General features: G+C 37.0%; 2 protein-coding genes across 3 annotated transcripts; both read left to right on the top strand.

Annotated features, from left to right (window-relative positions):
* Positions 1 to 2,756: 2,756 nt before the first annotated feature.
* LOC121645682 lies at positions 2,757 to 5,652 on the top strand. Of its 2 annotated transcripts, XM_041994282.1 has the most exons (10): positions 2,757 to 2,865; positions 3,367 to 3,470; positions 3,575 to 3,847; positions 3,929 to 4,022; positions 4,180 to 4,247; positions 4,355 to 4,576; positions 4,670 to 4,735; positions 4,859 to 4,990; positions 5,149 to 5,347; positions 5,561 to 5,652. In XM_041994282.1, exons 1-10 carry the CDS (start codon positions 2,757 to 2,759, stop codon positions 5,563 to 5,565), a joined length of 1,272 nt encoding a protein of 423 aa, XP_041850216.1. In that variant the 3' UTR covers positions 5,566 to 5,652. The 2 variants fall into 2 exon arrangements, with proteins under 2 accessions (XP_041850216.1, XP_041850215.1); XM_041994281.1 differs by lacking the exon at positions 5,561 to 5,652 and having other exon boundaries at positions 5,149 to 5,498.
* Positions 5,653 to 7,399: 1,747 nt separating this feature from the next.
* LOC121645684 lies at positions 7,400 to 13,631 on the top strand. Its single transcript, XM_041994284.1, has 2 exons — positions 7,400 to 8,774; positions 13,622 to 13,631. Coding segments are annotated over exons 1-2 (1,239 nt in total). The 5' UTR covers positions 7,400 to 7,537; the 3' UTR covers positions 13,624 to 13,631.
* The last annotated feature ends 1,765 nt before the right edge of the window (positions 13,632 to 15,396 follow it).

The following is a 15,396-nucleotide window of genomic DNA, read 5'->3' as shown; positions in this document are numbered from 1 at the left end:
ATTAAATAGTTTTGTCATTGTTCTTTTATTGTGTATGTTGTATAAAGTGAGTATTGAGCCTGCAGTGAGGTGAGTGCAACCATTCATTTGTCTGTTAATTATTATTAGCTTATTTGTTATCTGTCCTGCATTTATTGCAGTGTGCAGACAGGGAAATATTACTTACTGATTTTTCCTAAAGTTTATGTTTATGTGTAAGTGTGATATGTTTTGGTTCTGTGTTTATGGTTTAATTTCTTTGATTTATCTTTATTTACTAAAGGAACGTCATGTTACTCTATGTGTATTTACATGTTGTGTATTTTATATAGTGTAAATTATGTAATAATTCATTCACTCTTATTCATGTGTTTATTTTGATTGGTTTATTGTTGTTATCTGTCTTGCTAATTATTAGTTTGATGGATTATATTAGTTTTTTCTTTGTTATGTTTCCTAATTTATGTCTTTTTTATTTTGTTTTTCCATTATTTAAATAAATTCAGACATGAAGGGGTTAAAATGGCTCTCATCAGATGTAATTATGTGGTATTTGTTTAATTTTGTTTAATTTAATTTATTTAATTATTTGTTTTTTGTCTGACAGTCATTTCGGTGTTGGACATGCAGTTTTGTCATCTGATTTCCTGTAACGTGACCAAGCATCATTTTAGACCAATAAACAGAGGTTGTTTTCTGTCCGTGCATGCTGATTGGCTGAAGGAAATTTCAAACTTCCACTTATAAGCAGCCACCGGCAGTTACTCGTCCGGTTTGTCTGTATCTGTGGCTGCGTAAGCATACACAGAGAAAGGCAAGCTACCCTTTGCTTTCAAAAGCTTTCAGAGAGAGAGATTTTGCTGTTCAGGAGATTTCGTGGATTAATTGATTGCAGCTGACTTCCCAGCGATACAAGGTAAGGTTTATTTTTCAGTAAATACGCAGTTATATTAAGTTAAGTGTAATGTCTGAGTGTTGGCGCGCTCGTTTTGTGAGCGCTCGTTAGGGTGCATCATTTGAATTTAGCAAACTGTGAATGCATGCTAAGCTTATTTAAACACAGAATGGTAGTAGTGCTTTTTTTGTAACTGATTGCTGTTAACTTCGGCTGTTTAAATGATCCAGTACGGGTTTTTTTCACGTGGCTGCGGACTTTGTTTCAACGGCTGTGTGCTGTGTTTGGTGTGGAGCTTCGTGTTGTGGTGCTGTTGAGTTCGTTGCAGGCCTAAATATTAAAGAATACCATGGCATTGTTATATATCGTCGGAAAAGTCTTTTTCTTAGCTTTCCGAAAATGTTGGAATGGAAGTCATAGCCTAAATATTCAGGGCGTTAGGGCTGTTTGAAAACGTCTTTCATTCTTTTCTTTTTTTTTTTTTTTTTTTTTTTTTTTTTTTTTTTTTGCTGGGTTTTTTTCTGGTGTTTCATGAGCTGTGCATGAGTGCTGTTACATGATGCAGTTCTGGTGGTCAGAGCATGAATATTTAAGAAGTCACTGTGGTTTTAATCTGTGTGATTTCTCTTTTTTCTTTTTTTTTTGCTGGGTTTTTTTCTGGTGTTTCATGAGCTGTGCATGAGTGCTGTTACATGATGCAGTTCTGGTGGTCAGAGCATGAATATTTAAGAAGTCACTGTGGTTTTAATCTGTGTGATTTCTCTTTTTTCTTTTTTTTTGCTGGGTTTTTTTCTGGTGTTTCATGAGCTGTGCATGAGTGCTGTTACATGATGCAGTTCTGGTGGTCAGAGCATGAATATTTAAGAAGGCACTGTGGTTTTAATCTGTGTGATTTCTCTTTTTATTTTTATTTTTTGCTGGGTTTTTTTCTGGTGTTTCATGAGCTGTGCATGAGTGCTGTTACATGATGCAGTTCTGGTGGTCAGAGCATGAATATTTAAGAAGGCACTGTGGTTTTAATCTGTGTGATTTCTCCTTTTATTTTTTTTTTTGCTGGGTTTTTTTCTGGTGTTTCATGAGCTGTGCATGAGTGCTGTTACATGATGCAGTTCTGGTGGTCAGAGCATGAATATTTAAGAAGGCACTGTGGTTTTAATCTGTGTGATTTCTCCTTTTATTTTTTTTTTTTTGCTGGGTTTTTTTCTGGTGTTTCATGAGCTGTGCATGAGTACTGTTACATGATGCAGTTCTGGTGGTCAGAGCATGAATATTTAAGGAGGCACTGTGGTTTCACTGTGTGTTATTCTGTTTTTTTTGGGGGGGCATGTTATGAGCTGAGCATGAGTGTTGTGTTAAATTTCTGATCCAGTTATGGTGGCCTTACTGTGAATATTGAAGGATTTATTGTGGTTTGAATATGTATTTTTTTTTTTTTTTTGTTTGTGTTACATTTATCTATCTGTCTGTCTGTCTCTTTATCTCACTCTCTCTTTATCTATCTCTTTTTCTGTCTGTCTGTCTCTCTTTGTCTCTGTCTGTCTTATCTGACTCTGTCTCTCTCTTTGTCTTTTTGTCTCTGTGTCTTCATCTCTTGCTTTCTCACTGTATGTTTTTCTCTCTTTTTTCCCAATTCGTATTCTAGTTTAATGTAACATACTTTTTTATTTATATATATATATATATATATATATATATATATATATATATATATATATATATATAATTTTTCCCTCTTTTTAGTGATCTGAAATAATACTTTTACACCTTTTTATGGCTTTTTGGTTTCAGAGAATTCTTAACCAAGAATTTCAGAAGAATGAATGACTTTGTTACTGTTCAATAATCAAATTGTAAATACTTTAATGTTTTTCTGTCTTCGTAGATGCCGCGTGGGAAGTCATACCTACGTTCTGAAGCCGCTAAGAAGCGCAATGTTGACCAACTCACGCTCAGAGTTGGTCATGCACAGCCTTCCGCTACATTTTGTGGACGTATGTATTTATTTATTTCTTGATTTCTTTTTTTCTTTTTAATTTTTTCATTGTTTGTGTTTAATATGTTTTGAATGTGCTCTTTTATGGTGATGATAATATATATAAAATATACATTATCACAAAATTACACAAAATATATAAAATGTTTAATGTATAATATGATGATAAATTAAAATAAATATACTGACATAAAATAACAATAATGATTATATGAAGTAATAATAATTATAATCTCATTTTTATTAATGGATAATTCTAATGACATAAAATATATGCTAAATATAAAATGACCTAAATTTTAAAAACCATTTAAAAAATTCTGAAGATCTGATTAGTTTTTATTATCATTTTTACAGTTTTTAAATGTCATAAATGTAATTGTATATTTAGCTTTAATATGCCATTATAATTGATTATTAATAATAGTAATAATAACAATATTAAGCTTTACAGTATATATTAATGTTACTGAAGGTTTTTTTTTTTTTCTCTCAACAGAGCGTGGCACAGGCTTGCGCCACAAAGTCCGTAGATGGCCAGTGAGTGTCTATACTGGGCGTAGTCACAAGCTGGTCATCCCTGAGGGAACTCCAGACAAGAAGGTATAATAAATCACACATGTAGTACAGAGAATACCTTCTGATTTTTATCTTGAGAAGCTATTCATTTAGCTTTTGTGTGCTGCTGTTTCTTTTGTCATTTCTAGTTCGTTTTGCTTGTTGGAGACTCCCATCTTCGCGCTGTTGCTGATGGGATAGTCAAAATGCCAGGAGAAAAGCTGTCTTTTGGCATTATGGCGACTCCCGGTGCCGACGCTAATCAGCTGCGTACAGAGGTTTCACATGCGGTGATTCCCCTGGTCCCAGACGCAGTCTGTATTATGGCCCCCAGCAACAACCTTACGGCCAGCCGAACCGTTGATGAAGCGGGACAGGCTTTTAGCCAATATTTGAGGACAGCGTGCGAACGCTGGCCGAAGGTATGATACATCTATTTTAGGGTGGTGACATTTTTAACGCTGACTTTGCAGTTACTGAAGAATTATTTCTTCTTTCTAAAGGTCTTTGTGATGGATTTTGTCCCGCGACTTACGGTCTCAGGGGAATACCAAGAACTCATGCGGCAGGAGTTCCACCGTCAGTCAGTACGTCTGGGTAAGTTCAGGATAAAATGTGGACTTGATAGTAATTATGTATTCATAGGTTTTATAAATGAAGTGTGTAGGATTCTATTTCAATTGTATTGTTTGTAATAATGAAATTGATACATGTACTCCTTATTTTTCTAATATATGATGTTAATGTCGTTTAGGTGTCAAGTATTGGCACATGGCTGACCATTTCCCCCTGGGACGTCGGGAGTTGTGGTGCCCTGATGGTGTAAGTGCAAACTATTGCCCTGATGGAACACATCTAAAAATACTAACATGTCATGTTTGACAGAATGTGTAACTTGCATAAATTTCATTTTCACATTTTTTTTCTAGATCCACCTTAGTGATAACGTTGGGATGCCAATCCTTGTGCAGTTGCTGTGGGGTGCCGCCTACCAGCAACTGGAGACACCAGCACCTGTGCCACCGGTGCAACGCCAGGTGTCTCCTAAGCCATCTGTGCCAAGGATTGCTCCCAGAGTGGTTGTGAAGGGGGAGGTACCAGCTACACGTCCACCCCCTTCCGAGTGGACGCTGGTGGAATCGGGCAGGAAGGTAATAGGCTGAATATTCATCACGGATTTAGATCATTTATGGTTAAAGATGAGTATTTGATTAATCTGTATTCCTCATTATGTGACATTACAGAGGAACCATTCGGGAGAAGCTGGGCCTGCCCCTGCTTCACCCAAGAGGAGGGTGGTTCCCCGTCAGGTTTGTTTTTATCTTTTTAGATTAAACAGTTAGTTTGTGTGATTGTATTTATTTATTTATTTTCTGTTAGAAAAGTGTTACACAGAAATTGCCTGAAACTATGTTTGTGCATTTATTTTGCAGGCGGATGGCACTCCGGTGGCCTTAAGGGAGTGTTTCATCCCACTCAATCCTGTCCGGTTCTCTACATCTATTCTGGCTGCCGTGGATAAGTCTTTTCCATCGGCTCTTGGCGACTTTCCTACAGGCAAACAGGTAATTGTTTTGGAGATTCTTTTATTTGTGTCATAGTAAAATAGCTTTCTTTCTACCACCTTTTCATCTTAATGATATTGCAGATAATTTCTCAAGGAGATATTGTACAGATACTTATACCTTTGTTATTTATTTTATTTATTTATTTATTTTTTTAGCCCTTGCCTGAGGAACCTCATCGGCGGTCTGCTGTCATTAAGCAGAAGCGGGTTAGGCAGCAGGTGTGTAATGTTTCTAATGCATATTATTTGTGGTATAATACATGTAGCAGCAGGCATGCCAAAGTGTCATTATTAATGGGGGTTTTCATGTTTATATTTTTAGCGGACACCTCCAACAGACGCAGCGGTGGAAAAGGTAGCGCAAATTTGTCAATCATTTCTGAATTTTTATTGCATTTTGTTAATGAAGAACATAGTCTGTTTTTGTCATGTTAGTTTCACTGAACATGAACTAAAAAAGCATCAATATCATTTTACTCTAAAAATGAAAGGAATGGAAATCTATTTTTTTTTCTTTTGTCTTTGTGTATAGTTTAATGTGGGAATTTATGTTTTTGTTTAAATATAGGTTGAGGCCACACCAAGCCTGGTGTCTGCCTGTGACGTGCCAGGGCCCAGCTGTTCCGAGGCGGTTCCGATGGGTGTCCAGGTGCCAGCGGGTGGTGGCTTGCAGCGCACACAAGAAGCCACCACAGGTAGGACTGCCTCTAACCCTTGTTTGTGTTCTGCAGGTCCACCGGTTCCTCTTGTTTCAGGGACTACAGTTCAAACTCTTTGTGATAACGCTAATGACGCACTCATTTCATGTAGTGTTGTAGCTGCAGCCAAACACATAGCATCTCCTGTTTGTACTTGGCGACCATCAGATGTGGATCAGGTCACAGTAGAAGGGAAGAAGTTAGAAGCATTTATGGCTAGGGAAAGTCAGAAAAGAGGCAGAGAAAAGGAGCTATGCAAGTTGGTTGAGCAGCATAGCGTGTTAGGTAGGAGGTGGAAGGTTAAGACAGGTTGGGTAGTTCGTGGAGATTTTGACGTGTCTGAAGAAGAGTTACAAATGCAAGAGAAGCTACAGGAGTATTTGGTTCGGGACGGGATGTGTCTTCTGGATCTCCACAATGCTGTAAGTCTGGTTATCCAGCGCAATGAGTATTTTGCCGTTGTAGATTGTGGGATACGCAATAATGAGGGTTTGGCAACAGGAACTGGAACCTCAGTTGTTGTGTTCAACACCTGCTTCAATGACCTGATGCTACACATCGGGAACCTGAAGAAGTCGTTGGATGCACGGTGGTATGGTGTTTCCAGAATTATTGTAGAGGAGAGTAATGTGGATTTAGAAAGACATGTAGCGTTTGCTGATGTCAGTTCTCCTGGTTATGTTAGATCACTCAGGGGAACCTTCCATCAGGGCGATTCTCATTTTTTGTATGGTGGCCTTCAGTGTGCAGCAGTAAGCTTAGTAGCGTTGGCTAAACATTCTGTAGACGGTGTGTTCACATGGCAGTCTGAAACTTTGGACAAGGTGGTGGTTTTAGGTGATGAACTTTATAGTTATTTGCGTGACAGTGATTTGATCAGTGGTGGACATGAACTGCTCTGTGTTTCGGATTTGCCCAAAGAGAGAGTCATTGATGGGCAGAGGTTTGACTTTGAGTATGGAGATTATGTTGCAGGACAAGTAGGTGTGGTTGAGGGAGAATTTATTGATGCAGGTGTGCACACCACTCTCCGTGATGGATTGGAAAAGGTGTGCACAAAGTATGAAACCTGCTTTTTGACACTGAGTGGCAGTACTTCTACCATCATCAGTCACAAGGGACAGTATGCAGTTGTGGATTCCCATGCACGCAGTGCAGATGGGATGGTTGATGAGACTGGCAATAGTGTAGTTGTTTATTTCAGTAGTTTTGATCAAGTGTACAACTACATACACAGGCTTTCTGATGCTCTCAAACAAATGTTGTTTGAGATCAGTGGAGTAAAGGTGATTTGCAAAGTGACTCAGAGTGAAAGTCGGCAGTTTTCTGTGGGTTTTGGAGATGATCTGCAGTTAGTGAGTGAGTTTAGTTCTAGTTTAGGTGAGTTTACTGACCAGGCAACGTTGAGTTTTGACAGCCAAAGAGATAAGAAGCGGAAGGTATCCTTGAGAAATTTGACATCAAAGAGGACAAAGTGGACTGATGCTGACCAAGTCAACTCTGATGTTGAATTTGTCAATGATATTCAGACTAGATGTTTAGTGTTTAATCCAATTTCTAAGGAGGTTTCAGAGGCTTTGTGTAAACAGCTAAATATAGAGTCCGAGAAGGTTGATGCTGTACCTTCTGCTAGTGGTGTGTTAGGTGCACCTTGCCTGACTGAAAAAATAGTTGGGGATGGGAGTTGTTTTTTTCGTTCCATTAGTCAGGCCATTTCTGGAACTCAGAAAAATCATAGGAAAATTAGGCTAGCTGTTGTTAAACATTTAGAAAGCAATCCTCTTACATATAAGAGTATTTTGAGAAGGGAGTATTTTTCAGTTTCTGTATACCTGAATAAGTCAAAGATGCATCTTGTTGGTAGTTGGGCAACAGAGGTCGAAATTCAAGCAGCAGCAGATTGTTTAGGTGTAAACATTTTTACATTCTTTAATGGTCGGTGGCTTCAGTATAGCTGTAGAGATCGTACATTTTCAAATCAGGGGCTTTATGTTGCAAATACCAATGGTAACCATTATGAGACAGTTGTCTGTGTACAACAACCTCAGACACATATGTGTTATGGTTATTGCAAAGTGAAGTCATCCTTTTCAGATGGGTACAATCTGAGATGGAAGAATGATGACGCAAGTGCTACAATACACAGTTTAAAACTTAACACTTTACTTGAAACAGAAGTAACATGTAGACCAGCTAAAGAGGAGGCACATGTCAGTGAAAACATTTGTTGCTCTAAAGGTAAATATTCATTTTCAAAGTATTTAAAAACTCAAAGGACTTCGACATATAAACTTAAGTATCATGTGCTTTATAAGGAAAATCAAAAAGTAGTAAGAAACAGGTTTTATCGAGAAAATGTGTTGCATAGAGAGATAAAAAAAGCTCAAATCAAAAGGAAATATAGAAGTAATATCTTGTATAAGGAAAAAGTAAAAGAGCTGAGCATAACAAAATATAAGGAAAATGTATCTCATAAGGAGAAAGTAAAAGAACTGAGCAAGATTAAATATGAAGATGTTTTACATAAAGAAAAAAAGAAAGATGAGAGTAAAAGGAAATATAGAGAAAATGCCTCCCATAAGGAGAAACTAAAAGCATTGAGTAAGATTAAATATGAAGATGTTTCACATAAAGAAAAAAAGAAAGATGAGAGCAAAAGGAAATATAGAGAAAATGCCGCCCATAAGGAGAAACTAAAAGCACTCAACAAAAGGAAATACAGGCTTAATCAACTGCACAAAAATGCTAAAAAAGTAATGAGTAAAAGTAAATATCATTCAACTGCTGAGCATAAGAAACAAGTAAAAGAGTTGGTAAATCTGAAAAGGCACCAAATTAAAGTCAAGATGCAGGAGTTTGATTTTGTGATAGAGAAATTTTTGGATAAAGTTGAAGAGGGGCCTCATTATGTTTGTGGTTGTTGTAATAGGTTGCTTTTTAAACATCAAGTCTTGAAATGTAAATGGGATTATTATAAGAAGAGCCGATTGTTAGCTGAAATAGCAGAGAAATGCATCAGTGACGAGTATCTACACAAATGTAAGGAAGATTGCATAGTGCCATGTCCATTGTTAGAAACGGCTTGTGGTACATTATGGATTTGTTATACTTGTCATTACAAAATTAGTAAAGGTCAAATGCCACCTGAATGTTCAGCAAATAACTTGCATCCTCATTCCATTCCTCTTGAATTGTCCCGACTGAATAGTTTAGAACAACATTTAATAGCATTACATATACCGTTTATGAAAATGCTTGTGTTACCTAAAGGTGGTCAAAATGGTGTTCATGGGCCAGTTACATGCATACCAGCGTCAATTTCTGAAACAATCAATTTATTGCCACGTTCAAATATGGAAGGCTCTTTGTTGCCTGTAAAACTAAAACGTAAATTAACTTACAAAGGGCATTACGAATATCAGTTTGTTGACAGCATGCACATAATAGAGGCACTGCAATACTTAAAACGCACCAATATTTATTACAAAGATGTAGATTTCAATGAAGATTGGATAAATGAGTTTGTTAGAAAAGATATAGCAAGTTGTAATGTTGAAAGTAGTGATGCATGCAATGATGGAGAAGATGAGTTATTGCACGATAGGCAACAACACTGCATGTTTCAGGATACCTGTCTCATGCCAGTTGATATTGGTCAGGAAGCGCTTGACCAATACTTTGATAAAATCCTGAATGTAGCGCCGGGTGAAGGGAACAATCCTGTGAAACTACTGTCAGATCATTCAAATGAAGCAAAGTGCTTCCCAGTATTGTTTCCCTTAGGATCTAACACGTACCATGAAATCCGACCGCATCGTTTAACATTGAGTCGATATTTTAATAATAGACTTTTACACGCTGATGGCAGGTTTGCTCAAAATGTAGAATACATTTTTTTTGCACAGTATATGTCAGAATTGGAGCAAGTAGTGTCAAATGTATCGATTGCATTGCGAAAAGGACAGGGTTGTACATATAAAAAATTAGGTGACTTGTTAAAAAATGAGGACTCCTTAAAGAAGATTTTGGAGTTTGATGATGGATACCGTTTTCTTAAACCCATCAGAGGAACACCTGCTTTCTGGCAATCAGCCCAGCGCGATCTTTTAGCTTGTGTTCGTCAGCTTGGTGTGCCTACGTGGTTTTGTTCTTTTTCGTCGGCAGACATGCGGTGGACTAATCTTCTTACTAGTATTTTGAAACGTGAGGGTGAAAATGAGACTGTTGAACAGTTGGAGTGGGCTGACAGATGCGCGCTGTTGCGTAAAAATCCTGTCACTGCGGCACGTATGTTTGATTTTCGCTGGCATTGTTTCTTGAGGGAAGTTCTTATGTCCCCGTCGCATCCGATTGGTCAGATAACAGATTATTATTATCGTGTAGAATTTCAGCAGCGTGGTAGTCCACATATACATGTTCTTTTCTGGGTTAAAAATGCTCCAATTATTGATAAAAACCCAGACAAAGAGGTAACTGCGTTTATTGATAAGTATGTAACGTGTGAATTACCACCACAGCATGATCCCTTATTCGAAATAGTTACATCTGTGCAGCAGCATTCAAAGCGCCATTCAAAAACGTGTAAGAAGAAAAATACAGTTTGTCGTTTTAATTTTCCGAGACCAGCTACCAGTCAAACCTTTATTTGTCGAGGGAAAACTTATCAAGATGACACAAAGATTTGCAAGTGCCATGTTGATAAAAAAAATGCTCCTTCACAGTGTATATGTGCAGAGAAGGATAAAAATAAAAAGGATGCTATGACCATTGAAGTAGCCAGTAAAATTTTAGCTGAAGTCAAGAAGGCCATTGCAGATGAAGAGTCCAACTATGTTAGTATTGAACATTTGTTTAAAACCTTGGGAATAAGTCAAAAATCATTTGAGGCTGCATATAATCGCTGTGGTCGCAATACACATGTCGTGCTAAGAAGGCAGCTTGATGAAGTTTGGATTAATCAATATAGCAAACCACTACTGAAAGCATGGAATGCTAATGTTGATATCCAGTATTGTGTTGATGCCTACGCGTGTGTCGTCTACATCATCTCTTATATGTCGAAAAGTGAGAGGGAAATGGGGTTATTGCTGGGAAATGCTCAGAGAGAAGCCTCTAAAGAAGGTAATGTTAGCGCTAAAGAGGCATTAAAAAGACTAGGTAGCGTATATCTTCACAATAGGGACGTTAGTGCTCAGGAAGCAGTGTACAGATTAACAAATATGCACTTAAAAGAATGTAGTTTTTGTACCGACAGGAGAAAATGTAGTTAAAATGTCTTTGCCTTTGAGTATTTTAAAGCAAAGGGCATCAGCAAAGGATCTTAGTACACAAGATATGTGGATGACTAGTTTAGTTGACCGGTATAAGAACAGGCCCAACCATGACCCATTTAATGACATGTGTTTAGCTAAATTTGCATCGGAATATCGTATTTTAAGTAAAAATGAGAAAAGCTCGACAGCAGTCAAGTTACAAAATAATTTTGGTTTTGTAACAAAGAGATGTCGTACACAACCAGCAATTATTCGCTATGCGCGTTTTTCAAAAACAAAAGATCCGGAAAAATATTATCTTAGCATTATGCAATTGTTTCTCCCTTATCGTTTAGACTGCGAACTGAAGTCTTCAAATTATAACACATTTGAGCAGTTTTATCAGAATGGCTTTGTTATATTTAAAGGTGGGTGTAGACATTATGTGAAATCAGTTGTAGATGAAAATAGAAGCGCGTTTGAAACTGAAGTAGATAACTTAGACCATATTCAAAATGAAATAGAAACGAGTGGAATTTTGGAAAATGCATGGTGTGAGTTGTGCCCTGAGCAAGAATTAGAGCGTCTTGAATGTTTACAAGAATTTGAACAGATAGAAAAAACTGTAGAAGATGCAGATGTCAACATTCCAGATCTGTCCGTGGCTAATGAACAGCTTGCGCGATTAGAGAAAAAAAATAACATTTTGAACAGAAGTGATGGCTTAGCTTTAGTTAGGTCTTTAAATGATAAACAGTTGTCCATTTTCTATCAGGTTAGGCAGTGGTGTCTAGATCGAATAAACTGCAAAAATCCGGAACCATTACATTTATTTATTACCGGAGGTGCCGGTACCGGAAAAAGCCACTTAATAAAAGCCATCCAATATGAATCGATGAGGCTTTTATCACCAGCATGTCGTCATCCTGATAGTATCTCCGTTTTGTTGACAGCTCCTACAGGTATTGCGGCATATAATTTGCAAGCTACTACAATCCACACAACATTTAGCATAGGAAAGGATGTGCGTTTACCGTACACTCCATTAGGCGAAGAAAAACTAAATTCTTTTCGTGTTTTATATAGTGATCTACAGCTTTTAATAATCGATGAGATATCGATGGTCGATCACAACCTATTGTCTTATATCCACGGGAGATTAAGACAAATAAAACAAACGGGTGACTTTTCACCATTTGGAAATGTCAGCATCGTGGCAGTGGGAGATTTTTTCCAGTTGCCTCCAGTGAAAGGAAAACCGTTGTACGTAGATGACGTGCGTAATAATTTATGGGGTAATTTATTTAGGGTTGCAGAATTGACACAGGTAGTTAGGCAGCAAGATGAAGCATTTGCAAGTTTATTAAACAGGATTCGAACACGTTCTAAAGGGGAAACACTGTCAAAAAGCGACGTTAACATACTAAAAAGCTGTGAAACCGGTGAGGTCAGCTCAGCCTTGCATATATTTGCCACAAATCAACAAGTAAATGAGCACAACATTAAACAACTAATGGAGAGCTGCCCTGAATATGATGCTGTCCATGCCCAAGATTTTGTTAATGATAAAAAAACGGGTAACTTAAAATTGTTAGATGGCCATCATGCTAAAGCACCAAATACTTGTTTGGCTGAGGTTTTAAACATTGGTGAAGGTGCGCGTGTTATGTTATGTAAAAATGTAGACGTTGCTGATGGTCTTGTTAATGGTGTTTGTGGTACCGTTGTGCGTATAATTGATTCAGAAAAAAGTAATTTTCCTAAGAAAGTTTTTGTGAAATTCGATGATGAACGTGTAGGTGCTAAGAGAAGAAAACAATTTAGAAGTAATTCATCAGATTTAATTGACTCCACCAGTATTGGGCCAGAGGAGGAAAGGGCAACTAATAAGGGGGGATTGCGTCGTCAGTTTCCGTTAAAACTAGCTTGGGCCTGTACAGTACATAAGGTCCAAGGTATAACTGTAGATAAAGCTGTAGTTTCTCTTGATAAAATATTTTCTGCTGGGCAAGCATATGTAGCTTTAAGTCGTGTGAAAACTCTGTCAGGATTGATTATACAGGATTTTGAGGCAAAACGCATCTATTGTAAAGATAATGTTAAGGGTGCCATTGAAAATATGGCCCCATTTTTGGAAGATGGTATCCCAACGCACCGATTTAATAAATGCACTTTCAGTGTATTTATGATGAATGTGCAAAGCTTGGCTCGTCATGTAGCAGATTTGGCATCATCTACACAGCATTTGCAGCTTAACTGTATTGCTGTTACAGAGACGTGGCTGCCTGCATCTGCGTCATTGGAATCGGTGAAGATAGCAGGTTACAGTTTTTACAGCTGTCCGCGAAGTTCATCGTACAGTAGCAGTCATCCGGCACTGAGGGCATTGCAAGACCAACAACATGGTGGTGTTGGCATTTATTGTGCAGATAGTGTGACATGTAACATTTTAAATGTCCCACATATCAATCTAGAATGCTTAGTGTTTGAGGTTGTAAATAATAATATAGTGGTGGCTATTGTTTATCGACCGCCATCTTATCCTGTGTCCTTGTTTAAGGAAAATATAGGTAGGTTACTTGATTGGCTTGAGCCACTAAGTAACACAGTTGCTGTGATGGGAGATTTCAATGATGACATCTTGAAAACATCAACAATTTCCCAGTTTATCACAGACAGAGGGTATACTCAGTTAGTGAGAGAGCCCACAACAGAAAGAGGGACATTAATAGATCACGTATATATAAAGACCTCATTTTATGTAGTAGAGGCATCAGTGGTACCAATTTATTTTAGTGACCATGAGGCAGTCGTTTGTACTTTTAAATAGATTGTTATATTACACACCAGACAGGCAGTATGTAAAACTATGTCAGCTTGTTTAGAGTACAGTAAATAAATGAAGCATGTTATAGGGTTATTTTTAAGTACTTTGTTTTACAATGTGAAGTTTATTTCACTATAAGGATTGTACATAGTTTGCTTTTAAATATTAACAATATTGAAAGTTTTCCAATACTACATTGTTGCAAAGAGGAGTATCGTTTTGTTTTAAAGTTATGTGCATGCAATGTTTATTATATAAAATAAAAAAAAATAAAAAAAAATTAAAGGTTTCGTTTCCTCCATTAAGACAGCATTAAAAAAACTGTAGTGCCTAACATTTTTTTGGAGCAAATTAATCATAATAGAAGTGATTTTATTTTTTTCAAGAGACAGAAATGGAAAAAGAATTTTGATAGAAAAATTTTAAGGGTCTTCCAGAAATATGCTGTTCTTGATGGAGGTTTTGCTTTACCGTGTCATGTCATGCAAAAAAAGCAAAAGGCACTGGTATGGTACTCTCATTAATGGGATGGGGTTCAATTCCCTGCGGTGCCCTGCTGACAGCATTTGACATTGACATGAAATGGCAATGAAATTGACATGAAATGCAAAGAAAAGTTAGTACATAGCTTTTCAGCATATTCAATAATAAGTGGTTTGGAAGCAGCAATATATATTTTTTTAAATTGTTAAAATATGGTAGTTGTTGTATAAACTGCCCACCAGAATACTTAAAGCGGACAACCAAACCACATTTAATTCAGTTCAATTCAAACTATTTATAAAGCACATGGTATATATGTTTTCTATTAATATGACTAAAGTGGCACAGAGATATATCACTTTGGTTATCACTGTAGACACGAGGCAAGATTTCACATTAATCCATTTGAAATACAGGAATCAATGTTCCTTATTCAAAATTAGCAAAGTAAAAGGCAATTGCAAGTTTTGTTGTTGTCCCCAGTGCTACTGTAGTGCAACACAATGGCATATGTATATATATATATATATATATATATATATATATATATATATATATATATATTATATATACATTAAACATGTATATTTATTGTGTCATATTAATTCCAACATGGAATGTTGGCAGAGGTGATGACACTACAGCCCTAAAAGAACCTATATGCACAGTAAGGTGAAGGTCAAAGGTACTATGTATGAGTTAAAAGACTGCCTGTTTTATGTTGGAACCAGTATTCACCATAGTTGCATTGGGTCAAGCAACTAGTCTTTTTACTGAGGTATCATGAAAGGGTTTGACATGTTGAGGACTATAAAGTATATGGGGTTAGTCTTTGTAGAAAAAGATATGAAAGATTGCTAAAAAAAAAAAAAAACACTTGCCAGTGATCAGGACTATAGCATGACAACATCTAGACGTGTAGATAAGCAATGATCTGGGATGAGACTGTTGAGTTTGGTGCCAAATTCCTATTTCATAGTGTTGTAACACCATTCGCCATGATTACATTTAGCGTAGGAACTTAAGTATTTATTGTGGCATCACGAACGTGTTTGAGATGTTGTAAAGCAGTTTCATGAGCTTGGCCTTAATTCCTGAGCAGCAGGACCCTCTAGTGTGGATAAAGCAGTGACTGTTGGAAGTG

The sequence above is a fragment of the Melanotaenia boesemani genome, chromosome 9, assembly GCF_017639745.1.
Source record: "Melanotaenia boesemani isolate fMelBoe1 chromosome 9, fMelBoe1.pri, whole genome shotgun sequence".
NCBI classification, from domain to species: Eukaryota; Metazoa; Chordata; class Actinopteri; order Atheriniformes; family Melanotaeniidae; genus Melanotaenia; species Melanotaenia boesemani.
The sequence above is the reverse complement of the archived record's forward strand: the minus strand, read 5'-3'. Positions and strand labels throughout refer to the sequence as shown.